This window comes from Salvelinus alpinus, chromosome 3 (genome assembly GCF_045679555.1).
Source record: "Salvelinus alpinus chromosome 3, SLU_Salpinus.1, whole genome shotgun sequence".
In the NCBI taxonomy this organism is placed as follows: domain Eukaryota; kingdom Metazoa; phylum Chordata; class Actinopteri; order Salmoniformes; family Salmonidae; genus Salvelinus; species Salvelinus alpinus.
This window is the reverse complement of record NC_092088.1, coordinates 61,331,520-61,351,603: the sequence shown is the minus strand read 5'-3', so window position 1 is coordinate 61,351,603 and position 20,084 is coordinate 61,331,520. Positions and strand designations below refer to the sequence as shown.

Below are 20,084 nucleotides of genomic sequence, written 5' to 3'. Positions count from 1 at the left end.
CTAGGTTTTATGGGTATTATGACACCTCCACCGTGGGACTCCGTAGACACCGTAGTTTGAAAGACAAATTAAAATAGGAGACCGGACACTTACTTGACCTGAGCAACGTTTTACAACTTTTAGGAGTGGGATGATTTGCAGATAAATGTGTTATCAATATATTTTTCTATGAATGTCGGAACCTAAACTATAGCCTATCATACAGTATTTAGGAAGTTAATTGAATTGCTTCTCTGCCCATGCTTGCATAGCCTACAGGCTTTTTAATTGAGACCACACATAGGCACATTTCTGGCTGTTAAACAGCCATCACTGGCACAGTGAGGCTGCTGCCTACATACAGACTTGAAATCATTGGCCACTTTAATAAATGGAACACTAGTCACTTTAATAATGCCACTTTAATAATATTTACATACCTTGCATTACTCATCTCATATGTATATACTGTATTCTATACTATCTATTGCATCTTAGCCTATGCCGCTCTGACATTGCTCATCCATATATTTATATTTATATATTCTTATTCCATTCCTTACTTAGATTTGTGTGTATTAGGTATTTGTTGTGGAATTGTTAGATTACTTGTTAGATATTGCTGCACTATCGGAACTAGAAGCACAAACATTTCGCTACACTCACAATAACATCTGCTAACCATGTGTATGTGACCAATATAATTGTATTTTATTTTACTTCATCTCACATGCTCACCAAGTTTAGGTAGGCTACTGAACTTGAAGCAGAATGATCCTATGAGAGTTTGTGATAGCGCGACAAAGAGGTGTTTTTAATACAATAGATAACACATTCAAAACAGAAAGACCGTTCAAAATAATCTGCGGGACAAAATATTTTCATCCCAAAGTTATCTGTCTGACCGCCCGCTCCCGCCCGTAGCATGAAAATGAAAAATGCAGACTGAGCCACCTCTCAGGTCCCACGGGATGCATCTCTCTACTTGAAACCACAACACATAGCCAAATGCTTCCTCAGACATTCACCGATATTTTTACCTTTATTTAACTAGGCAAGTCAGTTAGGAACAAATTCTTATTTTCAATGACGTCCTATGAACAGTGGGTTAACTGCCTTGTTCTGGGGCAGAACGACAGATTTTTACCTTGTTAGCTCAGGGATTTGATCTTGCAACCTTCCGGTTACTAGTCCAACACTCTAACCACTAGGCTACCTGCACCCCAAAGATCTACACAGTCAAAGTGTAATGTAGCCTACAGTTGAAGATTGATTTCTGAAAGTCTGAAGTCTTTGAGTGGATGGACCACTTTAACTACTATAAGTCCTGCACCACTCAGCCCCTTCCAATACCCTTTACTCTCCCCACCACCCCTTTACAGCACCCCTAACTCCTGTTCCATACTACAGTTACCCCTTCTCCCTACTCCTGCACCCCTCCTCCCATCACCTACCCCCTCCACTGGACCCCTAATAGCCTGCTCTTAAAATGTCCCATATGTTTATATTTTAACAAGTTGTCCAGCCCTCGTTAGGCACAAGTAGTCCTGGCATTAATCATCCTCCACTCTCTCAGCACCCTGGCGAGGTAAAGTTGTCCCTCTGCTGCTAAGCTGTAATGTGTCTTGATGACATCTGGAAACCAATTCCACAGGACAGATCGGATTTATGGCAAAACATTGTTACTGCCAAAAGCTGACAATGGCAGTGCACTGCCAATAGACCGCCATTACTGCCAATAGTAATGTCAATGTAATATACTGGTAATGTCTCTCATTTGCTAGGTATAACCCAAGGTAGATGCCAAGAACCACTCATGTCCTACTTCCTAGCTCCCGTCCCTTGTTTGCATCTCTCTCGTCTCTCTCTGCTTCTTGGCCTATGTCTTTCCCTTCTCCTCTCTTGCCTCACTCCTCCTATGTCTCCTCTCTCTCTCCTCTCTTACTCTCCCCCTCTTCTCCTGCCCTCTCCCTCCTCTGCCCTCTCTTGCCATCTCTCCTCTCCTCTCCTGTCCTCTCCTCTTGTCATATCACTGAAAGACATGCTCAAGTCTCAGATGGACATTTGACTTTGTAGTGGCGGTGGAAAAAGCTGCCTATTCTTCTGGAGCCAACTAGGAGCGCGTGGTGACAACCTTGGGAAAACATGACTCCATGCCTGGACCTGTCCCCATCCCCGACACTAAACTCACACTCTGTAAATGAAAGCTATACAAATACACACATACACACACAAACAGACACAAACACACGCACGGAAACACACACAACCCACACCCTAAAACTGTATATTAACTCCTACACACCAGGTATGAGGAAAAGCGAGGGCCTTAATTCTCCATGAAAGGCACAGTTGGGCAGTAAAGCCATGTAGAGGCCGAACACAGACGACAATGGCTCATACAGGACACCCATGGGACGGATCGTACTACACTGTACTACACTGTAGTAACTACAGCGTTCAAATTAAACACGACAGTGGGAAAAAGATCTAGGTCTAGTCACAGTCAAACTCTCTGTGTTTCTGCCTCTGTCTAATAACCTTGTCTCTCTCTCTCAGATTGGTTGGCTAAGTAGGTTAGTTGTAACTCATGTCACCCTATACACATTTGACAGTTTATACAGTGCATTTGGAAAGTATTCAGACCCCTTGACTTTTTCCATATTTTGTTATGTTACAGCCTTATTCTAAAATTTATTAAATTGTTTTTTTCCCTCGTCAATCTACCCAAAATACTGCATAATGACAAATCAAAAACTGGTGTTTAGACATTTTCGCAAATTAATCATAAAAAATAAATAATGAAATATCACCTTTACATAAGTATTCAGACCATTTACTCAGTACTATGTTGAAGCAGCTTTGGCAGTGATTACAGCCTCGAGTCTTCTTGGGTATGACGCTGCAAGCTTGGCACACCTGTATTTGGGGAGTTTCTCCCATTTTTCTCTGCAGATCATCTCAAGCTTTGTCAGGTTGTATGGGGAGCGTCGCTGCAGAGCTATTTTCAGGTCTCTCCAGAGATGTTCTATCAGGTTCAAGTCTGGGCTCTGGCTGGGCCACTCAAGGACATTCAGAGACTTGTCCTGAAGACACTCATGCGTTGTCTTGGCTGTGTGCTTAGGGTCATTGTCCTGTTGGAAGGTGAGTGAGAGATTTACCAACAACTATGAGACAGTCTACAGGGAGGAGGTGAGGGCTCTGGACGTCTGGAAGCCTTGGTGTTCCAAACTTCTCCCATTTAAGAATAATGGAGGCCACTGTGTTCTTGGGGACCTTCAATGCTGCAGACATTTGTTGGTACCCTTCCCCAGATCTGTGCCTCGACACAATCCTGTCTCGGAGCTCTACGGACAATTCCTTCAACCTCATGACTTGGTTTTTGCTCTGACATACACTGTCAACTGTGGGACATTATATAGAGCGGTGTGTGCCTTTCCAAATCATATCCAATCAATTGAATTTACCACAGGTGGACTCCAATTGAGTTGTAGAAACATCTCAAGGATGATCAATGGAAACAGGATGTATCTGGGCTCAATTCTGAGTCTCATAGCAAAGGGTCTGAATACTTTTCGAATGCGCTGTATAATACACACACAGCTGCAGACATATTTGAGAAAAGCTCACTGAAAAGCCCGTGGAATTTGTGAAAAGCTCATTTTGTGAAAAGCGCCAGTAACTGGATTGGATTGATTCATTGATTGATTCGTACATTGTAGCAAAGCTGGACATATCTTAGTCTCTCCTCTCTAACTCTCTAGTCTGTATCAGAGACTCTGGCTGGGTGATAGATTCGCTCACATGGAGCTCACCTTGAGATGAGAGAAGCAAGATGAGTGCTCCATCATTCACTGTCAACGTAGATGCAAGCACACACATACTCTAGCGAACTCCAAGATACACGCACGCACGCACGCACGCACGCACGCACGCACGCACACACACACACACACACACACACACACACACACACACACACACACACACACACACAATGACGCCACATACACACAACCACAGATATATGAGAACATAGAAAATCGATGTCCACACACACACAAACACTGCCTGTGTGTGTACTGGGGCCCACCCTCCTCTCACAGGAAGCAGCTTGCCTCAAGTTTGTGTAAATTTAGTCAGGGAAGAGGCCTGAGTGCTGGCAATCACACACACACACATACACACACACATATGCACGCAAACATTCAGGCACACCAGCATTACCGCACTGCTGCATGTGAGGCTATGGCTACTCTCTACAAAGAGGAGAGAAAGAGGGAGTGACAGCAGATAAATGACCAGACATGGGAAAGAGGGAGAGAATGGAGATGTAACAGGAGAGATAGATAGATCACGTCTTTTGTTTTATTTCACTAACTAACATGTAACTCAATAATGAACCTCACAAGGATAAAAATCCCACGTTCATTAATGGGTATAAAGCATCTGAAAATAAGGGAAGGGAGATTTACATATTCTTAACTTTGTCTGCGAGTTTGATGCTTGAACTGTCCCTGTCTGTTTGTCCAGGTGGCTATTGTCTGAATCAAAGTGGAGTGGTATTTTGGGGCAAAGTGAGCATTTCTCATTTCTATTCACCGAGACAAATCAAGTGGCACGGCTTCAAAGCTTCTCCGGGACTAAGAACATTTGCACAGAACCGCTCAGAACACAGCCACATAAACTCATGCACGGACGCACGCACACACACACACACACACACAGACATGAAGTGTCCAGGACTTCTGAGGGAATCCAAGTTTAGCTTACAAACTGACTTAGCTCACAGGTTTGGGCTTATTCCAAATGACTTCCAGTTCATAGCAAAGGAAAACTGTTCTGAGCCACAATCAAACAAGTCGCCAAGTATAAAATGAAAACCAAATGAGGGAAATATAGAGAGGAAATTGATTCCATATGATGATGACTATCATAATGTGTATGATTACAGTACATTACACTTGAATCACTCTATGGTGCAAGTGTTCCAAACTATTATCTCACAGTTCGAAGGCTAGTTCACCCTTACATTGCCTACACAGAAAATTGGCCAGTGTTGCCTAGTGTTGATTTTTCAGTGAAACATTTCTAGTGTTGATTCAGGTGTTAAATTAAATCTGTAAGTGTTAAATTAACACTCATTGGTGTAAAAGAACCCCAGTGTTGGTGTTAATAACCAGTAATAAACCATAACCACGAGCATCATTATCATATTTCCCAGCATGTTCTATTGCAGGCTGATTTTTTTTTTCTTTATTTTTTTCTCTCGATATCTATGTTTTTGCATGTAAATTGATTGATGAATTAATCTTATGCTACTCAAATATAAGTAACATACATTTTGTTAAACTAATCCAATGTGTTACTTTGACTTATTGCACCCGTTACGGAAATGGTTCCAGTTTAGATGCTTTAGGTAGTCTCATTTCTTAGTCTTTCCAATCTGGCAGTCATTCTGAATGCAGGTTGCTGGTGAATAAAAATGTCAAATGTTGGATATCTCCACGCTGGATGGATTCCAATAGGAATTATATATCGCTTTGCAAGTCTGCACAATGTGACTTGCGGGCCTTATGTTGCCTGTAAACCATGAGATTCAGGCTGATGTATTAGGGTAAACTATGCCCTCGAAATAAGGCCTTGTGAAATACACTACATGACCAAAAGTATGTGGACACCTGTTTGTCGAACATCTCATTCCAAAATTATTGGCATTAATATGAAATTGGTCCCCCCTTTGCTGCTATAACAACCTCCACTCTTCTGGGAAGGCTTTCCACTGGATGTTGGAACATTGCTGCGGGGACTTGCTTCCATTCAGCCACAAGAACATTAGTGAGGTCGAGCACTGATGTTGGGCGATTAGGCCTGGCTCGCAGTCTGCGTTCCAATTCATCCCAAAGGTTTTTGATGGGGTTGAGGTCAGGGCTCTGTGCAGGTCAGTCAAGTTCTTCCACACCGATCTCAAAAATCAATTTCTGTACGGACCTCGCTTTGTGCATGGGGGCATTGTCATGCTGAAAAAAGGAAAAGGCTTTCCCCAAACTGTTGCAACAAAATTGGAAGCACAGAATCGTCTACAATTTCATTGTATGCTATAGCTTTAAGATTTCCCTTCAGTGGAACTAAGAGGCCTAGCTCGAACCATGAAAAACAGCCCAGACCATTATTTCTCCTCCACTAAACTTTAGAGTTGGCACTATGGTAGCATTCTCCTGGCATCTGCCAAACCCAGATTCGTTCGTCGGACTGCCAGATGGTGACACGTGATTCCTCACTCCAAAGAACTGGTTTCCACTGCTCCAGAGTCCAACGGCTGCGAGCTTTACACCACTCCAGACGACGCTTGGCATTGCGCATGGTGATCTTAGGCTTGTGTGCGGCTGCTCGGCCATGGAAACACATTTCATGAAGCTCCCGATGAACAGTTCTTGTGCTGACGTTACTTCCAAAGGCAGTTTGGAACTAGGTAGTGAGTGTTGCAACTGAGTAGAGATGATTTTTACACGCTATGCACTTAAGCACTCAGCAGTCCTGTTCTGTGAGCTTGTGTGGCCTATCACTTCGCGGCTGAGCCGTTGTTGCTTCCTAGACATTTCCACTTCACAATAACAGCACTTGCAGTTGACGAGGGAAGTTCTAGCAGGACAGAAATTTACGGAACTGAATTGTTGGAAAGGTGGCATCCTATGACGGTGCCACGTTGAAAGTCACTGAGCTCTTCAGTACGGGCCATTCTACTGACAATGTTTCTCTATGGAGATTGCATGGCTGTGTGCTCGATTTTATACACCTGTCAGCAACGGGTGTAGCTGAAATAGCCAAATCCACTCATTTGAAGGGATGTCCACATACTTTTGTATATATAGTGTATGTGCTAAACCTAACCCTAACCCTGAACACTGATCTGAGGTCAGTTCTGTGTCTTTTACCCTTAAATGGTTACAGTAAGTAATTGGGGAGGGTATGCTGATCCTAAACCAGTGCTAGGCCAGACATGCTAGGTTATACCGTATGCTGCAGCAGCACTGTAGATATGTGTTTACATTAGAGTGAATGGAGTCTCCAAACATTACCAACCTCTCTGGATGTGTGTAAACATAAACACACGCACACATGCACACACAGTGATGCAACAATAAACCATGCATGAGAGCACCAGCGGTTCCGTATGACTGTCTGAGCTCGCTCTCCTTAGTCGATGTGAGTAGGACCTTTAAACAGGTTAATATTCACAAGGCCGCTAGGCCATATGGAGTACCAGGACACGTACTCAGAGCATGCACTGATCAGCTGGCAAGTTCAATCTCTCCCTGACCCAGTCTGTAATACCTACATGTTTCAAGCAGACCACCATAGTCCCTGTGCCCAAGAACGCCAAGATAACCTGACTGTCGCCCCGTAGCACTCACATCTGTAGCTATGAAATGCTTTGAAAGGCTGGTCATGGCCTACATCAACACGATTATCCCAGAAACCCAGGACCCACTCCAATTCGCATACTGCCCCAACAGATCCACAGATGATGCAATCTCTATTGCATTCCACACTGTCCTTTCCCACCTAGACAAAAGGAACACCTATGTGAGAATGCTATTCACTGACTACAGCTTAGCGTTCAAAACCATAGTGCCCTCAAAGCTCATCACTAAGCTAAGGACCCTAGGACTAAACACCTCCCTCTGCAACTGGATCCTGGACTTCCCGACGGGCCGCCCCAGGTGGTAAGGGTAGGTAACAATACATCCGCCACGCTGATCCCCAACACGGGGGCTCCTCAAGGGTGCGTGCTCAGTCCCCTCCTTGACTACCTGTTCACTCATGACTGCATGGCCTGGCATGACTCCAACACCATCATTAAGTTTTCCGATGCCACAACATTGGTAGGCCTGATCACCGACAATGATGAGACAGCCTATAGGGAGGAGGTCAGAGACCTGGCTGTGTGGTGCCAGGATAACAACCTCTCCCTCAACATGATCAAAACAAAGGAGATGATTGTGGACTACAGGAAAAGGAGGACCGAGCACGCCCCCATTCACATCGACGGGGCTGTAGTGGAGCAGGTTGAGAGCTGTTCCTTGGTGTCCACATCACCAACAAACTATCATGGTCCAAACACACCAAGACAGTCGTGAAGAGGACACGACAAAGCCTATTCCCCCTCAGGAGACTGAAAAGATTTGTCATGTGTCCTCAGATCCTCAAAAAGTTCTACAGCTGCACCATCGAGAGCATCGTGACCAGTTGCATCACTGCCTGGTATTGCAACTGCTCGGCCTCCGACTGCAAGGCACTAAGGAAGGTAGTGCGTACGGCCCAGTACATCACTGGGGCCAAGCTTCCTGCCATCCAGAACCTCTATACCAGGCGGTGTCAGAGGAAGGCCCAAAAAATTGTCAAAGACTCCAGCCACCCTAGTTATAGACTGTTCTCTCTGCTACAACACGGCAAGTGGCAAGTCTAAGTCCAAAAGGCTTCTTAACAGCTTCTACCCCCAAGCCATAAGACTCCTGAACAGCTAATCAAATGGCTACCCAGACTATTTGCATTGCCCCCCCCTCCCTCTTTTACAATGTTGCTACTCTCTGTTTATTATCTATGCATAGTCACTTTAACTCTACCTACATGTACATATTACCTCTATTACCTCAATTACCTCGACTAACTGGTGCCCCCGCACATTGACTCTGTACCGGTACCCCCTGTATATAGCCTCTCTATTGTTATTTTACTACTGCTCTTTAAGTATTTGTTACTTTTATTTTTTATTTATCTATTTTTTATTTAACATGTCTTTTTCTTCAAACTGCATTGTTGGTTAAGGGCTTGTAAGTTGTATTTGGCACATGTGACAAATAATATTTGATTTGTTTTTAAGGCAGGACCCACTAATTTCATTCATACTGACAAATAAGAAATGCCACATTATCCCTGTCAATAGTTGGGAGAAGAATGATTGCAGAGCACTCTGCCTCAGACTGTCAGGATGTTCATTTTCTAGCTCACAAACTACATTCCTTTGCTGTGGTGATTTCTTTAATTCATTCTTGGCTGTCACTTTTGTCTTACATGATCTATTTAGTGCTCCTGTGTCCTGCTCCTAGAGATCAAGCAGTGGTGGAAAAAGTACCCAATTGTCATACTTGAGTAAAAGTAAAGATTCCTTAAAAGAAAATGAAAGTCAACTTTGTAAAATACTACTTGATTAAAAGTCTAAACGTATTTGGTTTTAAATATACTTAAGTATCAAAAGTAAATGTAATCGCTAAAATATACTTAAGTATCAAAAGCCAAAGTAAAAGTATAAATCCTTTCAAATTCCTTATATTAAGCAAACCAGACGGCACGATTTTCTTGTTTTTTTTAATTTACGGATAGCCAGGGGCACACTTAGACAGTCAGACATAATTTACAAACGACGCATTTGTGTTTAGTGAGTCTGCCAGATCAGAGGCAGTAGAGATGACCAGGGATGTTGATAAGTGTGTGAATTAGACAATGTTCCTGTCCTGCTAAGAATTCAAAATGTAATGAGTACTTTTGGGTGTCAGGGAAAATGTAAGGACTAAAAAGTACATTATTTTCTTTAGGAATATAGTAGAGTAAAAGTAAAAGTAGTCAAAAATATAAATAGTAAAGTAAAGTACAGATACTGCCAAAAAACTACTTACGTAGTACTTTAAAGTATTTTTACTTAAGGAATTTACACCACTGCAACCAAGTGCTATTCACCAAGCATTGGCTGATTCACTCACCTGTGAGGAAAACCATCCTACTCTAGTTTGAACTAGCACTGCAGTCACTATTTGGACATTGGGAACACATTTGCATTTGCCTGTTGTCTTTTCTTTGTGGGTTTTGTCTTAAACAGTCCTGTGCATTTTAGAGTTGAAGAACACCAACTACAGATAGACGTGCTTGTTTGAGCATCTCAAAGACTAAATTAAATGTAGAATCAGTGTAACAGGTGACAAACAGATTATTTTACTATTGTTACTAGCAGTGGGGAGAATTATATTGTCCCTGTCAAGAGCCCAGGCTTTTGCCAAAGATGGTACAGTTCTCGTCTCTGGACCACAAAAGCTTTAGATTGCATTCTGTTAAGGCACTTGTCTCTCTCTACATTGGTCAGCTACCTTGGTGACCAGAGTGGGATCCTTTCGATACGCCTATGGGGCCTGGGCACACAAATGCTCCTAGAGAGAAGGGGGAATACTGAAGCATGCGTTGATGACAGTTATACAGTCTCCATCAGAGGCCCAGGCTTTTGGCATAGATGGTAAAGCTCTCATTTCTGTACTGCAACACTGTACGATTGTGCCCTCTACGGCACTTGATATACATTGATTGGTAGGTTATACTATACTTAGATACTACAAATACTGCCTGAGACACCTTTGCTATTTGTCTCACTAATCAACAAATACTATTTGATATGGAGTACTTTGTTTGTATGTACAGTATATGCATGAAATGTACATTTTGGGAAAAATTTCTCACACTCAGTTAAAAAGGATCTGACTCTTTTCTTCAATTTTCGCCTAAAATGGCTTACTCAAATCTAATTGCCTGTAGCTCAGGACCTGAAGCAAGGATGTGCATATTCTTAATACCATTTGAAAGGAAACACTTTGAAGTTTGTGGAAATGTGAAAGTAATGTAGGAGAATATGACACATTAAATCTGGTAAAAGATAATACAAAGAAAAAAAACGTGATTTTTTTTTCCATCTTTGAAATGTAAGAGAAAGGCCATAATGTATTATTCCAGGTTAGGTGCAATTTAGATTTTGGCCACTAGACGGCAGGAGTGTGTGTGCAAAGTTTTAGACTGATCCAATGAACCATCGCATTTATGTTCAAAATGTTGTATCAAGTCTGCCCAAATGTGCCTAATTGGTTTATTGATACATTTTCAAGTGCATAACTGTGCACTCTCCTCAAGCATGGTATTATTTCACTGTAATAGCTACCGTAAATTGAACAACAATAATTTAAGCTTTCTGCCCGTATCAGATATGTCTATGTCCTGGGAAATGTTATTGTTACTTACAACCTCATGCTAATCACATTAGCCTATGTTACCTCAATCGTCCCGCGGGGAGGACACCAATCCCGTAGAGCAGGTATTCCCAAAGTGTCGGGAGTACGCCAAATAAAAATGTGATTCACAGCCTCTCGGGTGGCGCAGTGGTCTAAGGCACTGCATCGCAGTGCTAGCTGTGCCACCAGAGACTCTGGGTTTGAGCCCAGGCTCTGTTGCAGCTGGCTGTGACCGGGAGGTCCATGGGGTGACGCACAATTGGCCTAGCGTCGTCTGGGTTAGGGAGGGTTTGGCCGGTAGGGATATCCTTGTCTCATTGCGCACTAGCGACTCCTGTGGTGGGCCAGGTGCAGTGCACGCTGACCAGGTCACTAGGTGTACAGTGTTTCCTCTGCCACATTGGTGCGGCTGGCTTCCGGGTTAGATGCGCGCTGTGTTAAGAAGCAGTGGTTGGTTGGGTTGTGTTTCAGAGGATGCATGCTCTTGACCTTTGTCTCTCCTGAGCTCGTATGGGAGTTGTAGCGATGAGACAAGACAGTAGCTACCATAAAAAAGGGGGTAAAATATATGTGATTCACATTATTTATTTTTAAGGAAGAAAAAAAATAAAAAAAATAAAAAAATCCTTCACATTTTCAAACAATACATTTATATTTTCCAACGGGGCTATACATTTGGGTGAGTTTTTTTTCTTGCCTGAGCAGCCTCGTTTCACTGCCAAAAATAAAGCGAAATAACAACACAATGTCAAATACAGGTAGCCTAGTCAAATAATTAACATCCAATCACATTAACTCTCGCGGGAAACCTTCACTCTTGCACAGACATTTAGAAACAAAACATGACAATGACAATTTGAAAAAAAAGCCAGTTTTTTGAGTGAGAATAAAGACGATTTTCGAGTAGTAAGACATGTATAAAAGCAACATATACCATTAATAAGAAGGGGCTAGAAGCGTCTTATATGGTGAGCTACCGAGTGGCTAGGACAGGCAAGCTCCATAGCACTGTGGAGGACTTAATTCTTCCTTCTGCCGCGGATATGGCTGGGACAATGCTGGGGGAAAAGGGCCAAAAAAGTATACAGACAATGCCTTCATCAAACAACACTGTTTCAAGACGCATCAGTGACATGGCAGGAGATGTTTTGAAACAATTACTGCTTCGCATACAAGCCAGTGAATTATATGCGTTACAGCTGGATGAGTCAACAGACGTGGCAGGTCTGGCACAACTCCTGGTATACAGTTGAAGTCGGAAGTTTACATACACCTTAGCCAAATACAATTAAACTCAGTTTTTCACAATTCCTGACATTTAATCCAAGTAAAAATTCCATGTCTTAGTGAATCACCATTTTATTTTAAGAATGTGAAATGTCAGAATAATAGTAGAGAGAATGATTTATTTCAGCTTTTATTTCTTTCATCACATACCCAGTGAGTCAGAAGTGTACATACACTCAATTAGTATTTGGTAGCATTGCCTTTAAATTGTTTAACTTGGTCAAACGTTTCGGGTAGCCTTCCACAAGCTTCCCACAATAATTTGGGTGAATATTGGCCGATTCCTCCTGACAGAGCTGGTGTATCTGAGTTATGTTTGTAGGCCTCCTTGCTCGCACACGCTTTTTCAGTTCTGTCCACAAATGTTCTATAGGATTGAGGTCAGGGCTTTGTGATGGCCAGTTCCAATACCTTGAATTTGTTGTCCTTAAGCCATTTTGCCACAATTTTGGAAGTATGCTTGGGGTCAATGTCCATTTGGAAGACCCATTTGCGACCAAGCTTTAACTTCCTGACTGATGTCTTGAGATGTTGCTTCAATATATCCACATAAATTTTCCTCCTCATGATGCCATCTATTTTGTGAAGTGCACCAGTCCCTCCTGCAGCAAAGCACCACCACAAGATGATGCTGCCACCCCCGTGCTTCACGGTTGGGATGGTGTTCTTCGGCTTGCAAGCGTCCCCCTTTTTCCTCCAAACATAACAATGGTCATTATGGCCAAACAGTTCTATTCTTGTTTCATCAGACCAGAGGACATTTCTCCAAAACAACTTGTTCTGGGATTAATTGCACTTTTCTCACCAAAGTACGTTTATCTCTAGGAGACAGAACGCGTCTCCTTCCTCAGAGGTGCGACGGCTGCGTGGTCCTATGGTTTTTAGACTTGCGTACTATTGTTTGTACAGATGAACGTGGTACCTTCAGGCGTTTGGAAATTGCTCCCAAGGATGAACCAGACTTGTGAAGGTCTACAATTTTCTTTCTGAGGTCTTGGCTGATTTCTTTTGATTTTCCCATGATGTCATGCAAAGAGGCATGTCATGCAAAGAGGAGTTTGAAGGTAGGCCTTGAAATACATCCACAGGTACACCTCCAATTGACTCAAATGATGTCAATTAGTCAATCAGAAGCTTCTAAAGCCGTGACATCATTTTCTGGAATTTTCCAAGCTGTTTAAAGGCACAGTCAACTTAGTGTATGTAAACTTCTGACCCATTGGAATTGTGATACAGTGAATTATAAGTGAAATAATCTGTCTGTAAACAATTGTTGGAAAAATTACTTGTGTCATGCATAAAGTAGATGTCCTAACAGACTTGCCAAAACTATAGTTTGTTAACAAGAAACTTGTGGAGTGGTTGAAAAACTAGTTTTAATGACTCCAACCTTAGTGTATGTAAACTTCCGACTTCAACTATATGTCCGTTATGTTTATAGGGGGGGTCAATAAAGGAAGACATCCTCTTCTGCAAACCATTGGAAACCATGACAACATGAGAGGATATTTTTATAGTACTGGACAGCTTTGTGACATCAAATGAACTTTGGTGGTCAAGATGTGTTGGCATCTGTACTGATGGCGCAAAAGCAAAGACAGGGAGACATAGTGGAGTGGTAACATGCATGCAAGCATTTGCTCCCGATGCCACTTGGGTACACTGCAGCATCCACTGAGAGGCTCTTGCTACCAAGGGAATGCCTGACAGCTTGAAAGACATTTTGGACACTACAGTGATAATGCTTAACTTTGTTAAAGCAAGGCCCCTGAACTCTCGTGTATTTTCTGCATTATGCAATGATATGGGCAGCGACCATGTAACGCTTTTGCAACATATAGAAGTGAGCTTGTTATGAAGGGGCACAGTATTGACCCATTTTTTTTAATTGAGAGACAAGCTTAAAGTTTTCTTTACTGACCATAATTTTCACTTGTCTGACCGCTTGCATGATGATGAGTTTCTCACACGACTGGCCTATCTGGGTGATGTTTTTTCTCGCCTGAGTGATCTGAATCTAGGATTAGAGGGACTCTCCTCAACTATATTTAATGTGCGGGACAAAGTTGAGGCTACAATTAAGAAGTTGGAGCTCTTTTCTGTCTGCATTAACAAGGACAACACACAGGTCTTTCCATCATTGTATTATTTTTTGTGTGCAAATGAACTCAAGCTTACGGACAATGTCACATGTGATATAGCGAAGCACCTGAGTGAGCTGGGTGTGCAATTTGAGTTTGAGTTTATTTTATTTTTACAGGTACAGTGCACATTAATCAACGTTTCAGTAAAAGTGCCGGTTTTAGACAGCCGGCCAATTTTCAACCGCAGTCCCTGGGCAGGTAATTACGCAGGTACTTTCCCGAAACGGATGACACAAACAACTGGATTTGTTATCCCTTTCATGCCCTACCTCCAGTCCACTTACCAATATCTGAACATGGGAGCCTCATCAAAATTGCAACAAGCGGTTCTGTGAAATTTTTATTTAATCAGAAGCCACTGCCACATTTCTGGATTGGGCTGCGCTCAGAGTTTCTTGCCTTGGCTAATTGTGCTGTTAAGACACGGATGCCCTTTGCAACCACGTACCTATGTGAGAGTGGATTCTCGGCCCTCACTAGCATGAAAACTAAATACAGGCACAGACTGTATGTGGAAAATTATTTAAGACTGAGACTCTCTCCAATACAACCCAACATTGCTGAGTTATGTGCATCCTTCAAGCACACCCTTCTCATTAACCTGTGGTGAGTTATTCACAATGTTTGATGAACAAATAAGGTTTTATATGTAAGATAGCTAAATAAAGAGCAACATTTTTGAATATTATTATATTATTATTTGTGCCCTGGTCCTATAAGAGCTCTTTGTCACTTCCCACGAGCCGGGTTGAGACAAAAACTCACACTCACTCTTATATTTAATAAATGTATCGTATAGTGTTTGTGTGTGCAGGCTTACAAACAACACCCTGGTGCTAGAGGGGGTACGCAGCTGGATGTTGAATGTTTGAAGGGGTACGGGACTATAAAAAGTTTGGGAATCACTGTCGTAGAGGTTAATAGAATAATGAACGTATTGGCAAGATTTTGGCACCATCAACTTTTATTTTAGTAGGAAAGGTAATAATTTAAACCATCCTAAATATACTCACATTGACTGAACATTTATCTATATTCCTACAGGCTCATTTTCCATACCTTACATTCCAATGCATCCAACATTATGCATGTCCACCATGGTATTGGGCAGCTGCTATTCGAGAACTCTTCTGCTTAAGAAATCAAACTCTGATTATCTTATTGCAGAGCACATTGTACAACTGTTTTTAGATAATATTTTATTACAATGTATGCTATACAGTGAGCTCCAAAAGTATTGGGATAGTGAATTTGTTTGTTTGTTGTTTTGGCTCTGTACTCCAGCACGTTCGATTTGAAATGATATAATGACTATGAGGTTAAAGTGCAGACTGTCAGCTTTAATTTGAGGGTATTTAAGTCCATATCGGGCGAACCATTGAGAAATTACAGCACTTTTTGGGGACCAAAAGTATTGGGAATAATTCACTTATATGTGTATTAAAGTAGTAAAAAGTTAAGTATTTGGTCCCATATTCCTAGCACGCAATGACTATATTAAGCTTGTGACTGTACAAACTTGTTGGATGCATTTGCTGTTTGTTTTGGTTGTGTTTCAGATGATTTTGTGCCCAATAGAAATTAATGGTAAATAATGTATTGTGTAATTTTGGAGTGACTTTTATTGTAAATAAGAATAGAATATGTTTCCAAACCCTTCTACATTAATGTGGATGCTACCGTGATAATGGATACCCCTGAATTAATCATGAATAATGATTAGTTAGTTACAGACGCACAAATGTCATACCCCCAAGACAATCTAACCTCTCACCATTACAATAAAAGGGGAGGTTAGCATTTTTGGGGGGTATGAAATGTATGCCTCTGTAACTTTTGGTTCCCTAATATAGAGGGACTATGTACAAAAAAGTGCTGTAATTTCTAAACGGTTTACCTGATATGGACGAAAATACTGAGTCTGCACTTTAACCTCATAGTCACTATTTAATTTCAAATCCAAAGTGCTGGAATACAGAGCCAAAACAACAAAAAATGTGTCACTGTCCCAATACTTTTGGAGCTCACTGTACTTTTTATGAGAAAATGTGCAAGAATAGAAGGTGCCAACAAATGTTATAGTCATCATAAGAATGGTTTACTGCCATATACAAAAAATCAGCTCCCCCTCGACGGGGATCGATCAACGTCATCATGTTTTAAGGCCCTTGTGGGTGGAGGACAGCCGCAGGGACCCGGGAATCCCTCCTTATGTCACCTCCTTCAGTTCCCACAATTTGCGAGCACAGTATCCCTTTCTTTGTCATATAGTATATCAATGCAATCTCACCATCCAGTACATTCTATCCTCTCCAACTCTCCATCCTTTTTCTATCCTTATCCCTTTACATGCTCTCTATGCTCCTACTTCATTCCATATCTTATAGAGAACCTAGAGCAGACACACACACACACACACACACCAAAAACTGCCACAGACCAGCAGACTACGCCTCACGTATTCTCTCAGTCAGTCCATAGCATAGCATCGCTAAAGGCATGACAACCAGGCCATGACAACTTCAAGAATTAGTGACAATAACAAGCTGTCTCTAGACTCTATGTGGCTTTGGGGTCATGTGCATTAGTGTTATAACTATGTTTCTTTTTCAGCACGTACAGTATTCTCTAAAGAAAAGTAAATTGTCTTTGTCAATTTTACTTGAAGTTCTGCTTTTAAACTGCTCATAACAGTTATAAACAAGTTAGTGAACCACAAAAATAGGTAAAAAGTTATGAGGTTTATAAGTAGTTTATAAGCAGTCTTTTCCAGTTTTAGCCTAAAGTCTACTCTACACCTTAGAGAAGCCTTACCTGAGCAGATGTTAGTGTGAGCAGTGACATGGGCCTCCTCTTCCTCAGCTCCATACACTTCCTCAGCTTACAGATCTGGTGTCCAGTCCTGCGGTTCAGACAGCAGCTACACTGGCCACAGTTGATCTTCCTCAGGCACGGCTCACACCCTCCACAACTACTCCTCTTTTTCCTCTCCCTCCTCTGGTTGACTCGTGGGGGTCGGGGCAGAGATGTGCCCTCCTCCAGGGGTCTCGGGCCCAGGCTAGGGTGTCCAGGGGGGCTAGGGGCCCCATAGCCTTGCTCTGACTCTGTGTCGAAGGAGTAGGAGGATTGGGTGCTCTCCGAGCTGCAGGAGAACTTGGAGGTAGAACTCTCCTGGTTAGGGATGGAGGAGGTCTTTGGCACTGAACCCAGATCAGATACAGAGACCGATGCAATGTCTGTGTTTGGTTCAGATCCAGTGTTTGTGTATGGGAGTGATGGTGGTGGCTCGTCTTGGTTGTTCTTGTTGTGAGTCTTTGGTACAGAACCTAGGTCAGATACAGAGACACACACGGTGTCTTTGTCTGGTGCAGATCCAGTGTTGAAGAGGTCTATCTTTGTGTATGGGAGTGATGATGATGATGGTGGCTCTTCTGGGTTGTTGTTGTAGTTCTTTGGCACTGGACTTAGGTCTGGTACAGACACAGTGATATTAACGTCGGTGTTTGATTGAGACAGAGTGGTGGGAACCTCCGCGTTCGTGTTCAGGTGTAACGAAGATGATGCAGATGATGAAGATGACATATATTTTGTGTTACTGTGATTGGATGACTCTTTGGTCTCTTCGTCCACTGGTCTGAGAAGTTGTCTAGCCTCCAGAGAGATAGGGATCTCTAGGCTCTGACTGGGTATTGGTTTCGCTGGGGTTACACACAGGGCCTTGTGGGGTTCACTAAGGAAGGCAACTGAGAGACTTAGTGATACTGGATGCATTGGGCTCGCCTGTGATGTCTCATGGCAAGTAGTTGGGCCTTTTAAAGGTTTATGGATTTCAACAGTTTGGGTAGGTTGGATTGGTTTAACACCTTGGTTCAGAACCTTCATACCATGTGACACTGTGGGGTGAAGCGGAGAGGGCAGATGAAGGAGAGGGGGTGATGCCAGATCTGAGGTAGCTGGTTCAGAGACAGGTGAGGCATGGACAGGTGATTGCATCATCAACGCGTCATCCTGCGGAATAGGCTTTTGGGGCTGAGCGACAGACATAATGGTGCTTGTGTCTGAAGGTCTGCTGATAACCTCTCCCTCCTTCTGTCTCTCATTTTTCTCTTTTCTTTCCTCCGTCTCATTCACCTTGACTCTCTCCACTCTCTGCTTACCGTCTGCTTCCTTCTTTTCTTCATCTCTCTCATCTTCCTGCTTCACTGTTTCCTCTCCTTCCTTCTCCAACCTCTCCCCTCCTCTCTGCTCTCCTGCATGGGGATCTCTCTCTCTTTGCTCCATCTCAATCTCCACAGCTCCGAGGTTTATCTTGGCGTTGTCTTCACATTTAGGGCCAACTGACTCTTCCTGCCTGTCATCACTGGTAGAGTCACCAAGCTCATGGCTCAGGTTGAAAGAATTGCCCTCAGCAATATTGTTGATTAGCTTTTCCTGTTGTTGTTCAACACTGGTGGGCTCATCGAGCTCATAGTGGTTGCCCTCACCACTATGGCTGACAGGCTTATCGTGTGAGTCAGTCCCAAACGTTTCACCATTATGGGCAACTAACTCTTCCTGTTTGTCATCACTAGCCGAATCATCAGTCCTCAGGCTACGAGGTTTGCACTCACTAGCATGGCCGACTCCCAGCTCCTGCTGGTCAACACAGGTAGTTACATCAAGTTCAGTCCTCAGGTTAGGAGGTTTGCCCTTACCAACATGGCCAACTACATTATTCCCTTGGTTAATCTCACTTGGGTCTATACTAACAGTGTCAGACTCCTCAGATCCTTGCTCAATCCCGCTCTTGCTCCCTCTCTGACCCACCGCTCCCCTCCCTCCCCTCACCCCCCTCCCCCTTGCTGTCTTCCCTCCTGTTCTAGGCTTTATTGCCAGGGGAGGAAACTGCTTGGCGCCCCCCATGCCCCTTAAGGATATCCTGCGCCCAGGGGGGTCCTCTCCCACACCATGCTGGAGCAGAGGATTACCCCAGCTCCTTAGCCTCACTGATCCTGTTATACACACAGGGGCATGGTTAACCCTAACAGGGGATGCCCCCGGACTCTGACCGCCAAGCCTGCCAACCGCACTCCTCCCTGGGCTTCTGGCCAGCTGGGCCTGGGTCCTGGTTGTGGATCTTCGGGGTGGCTCTAAAGTTGACTGTGGACTCTCAAAGGCTTTTCCTCTGGGCTTGCTGGAGTTCAGTCTCTTGGCGGTGGAGGTGGCGGTTGTTGTGGGTATCACCTTGCGGCCATTCCTTGTCAGTGGTGGGGGTTGTCTCTTAGGGGGTTTGGGGGTAGGAGGCATAGTGGATGATATGAGAGGGCGGAGATGGGGCAGTCGGCATGGGAACCAGGTGAATGGTTGTTAACCCTGCTCCAACTTTCACTTTTTTCTGTTTCTTCTTAATTTTTTTTAGACACCATAATTCTGAGTTATTTTCCCACCATGTTGAAAAAGCCGTACAAGTACCTGGAGGGAATTGACAAAGAAAATAAAAATATGTTAAAATAATTGGTTCCACCTCTAGTGCCTGCACGTCCATGTTTGATTGACAACATAACTTTTTTTATTTCCTGAAAACATGCACGTTTTAGTTTTTTTAATGTACTGTGTACAATAGCACCAAATTGTATAATTTGTAGCA

The 20,084-nt window shown here is 43.1% G+C and overlaps 1 protein-coding gene across 1 annotated transcript in view; it reads right to left on the bottom strand.

The window, feature by feature from the left end:
• The window catches only part of LOC139571085 (methylcytosine dioxygenase TET3-like), a 43,669-nt gene extending 24,413 nt beyond the window's left edge, over positions 1-19,256 (bottom strand). Inside the window, exon 1 of the mRNA XM_071393618.1 lies at positions 17,273-19,256. Within this exon, the coding sequence (XP_071249719.1) occupies positions 17,273-18,739 (1,467 nt within the window). The 5' untranslated portion in view covers positions 18,740-19,256. The remainder of the gene's footprint in view (positions 1-17,272) is intronic.
• Positions 19,257-20,084: the final 828 nt, after the last annotated feature.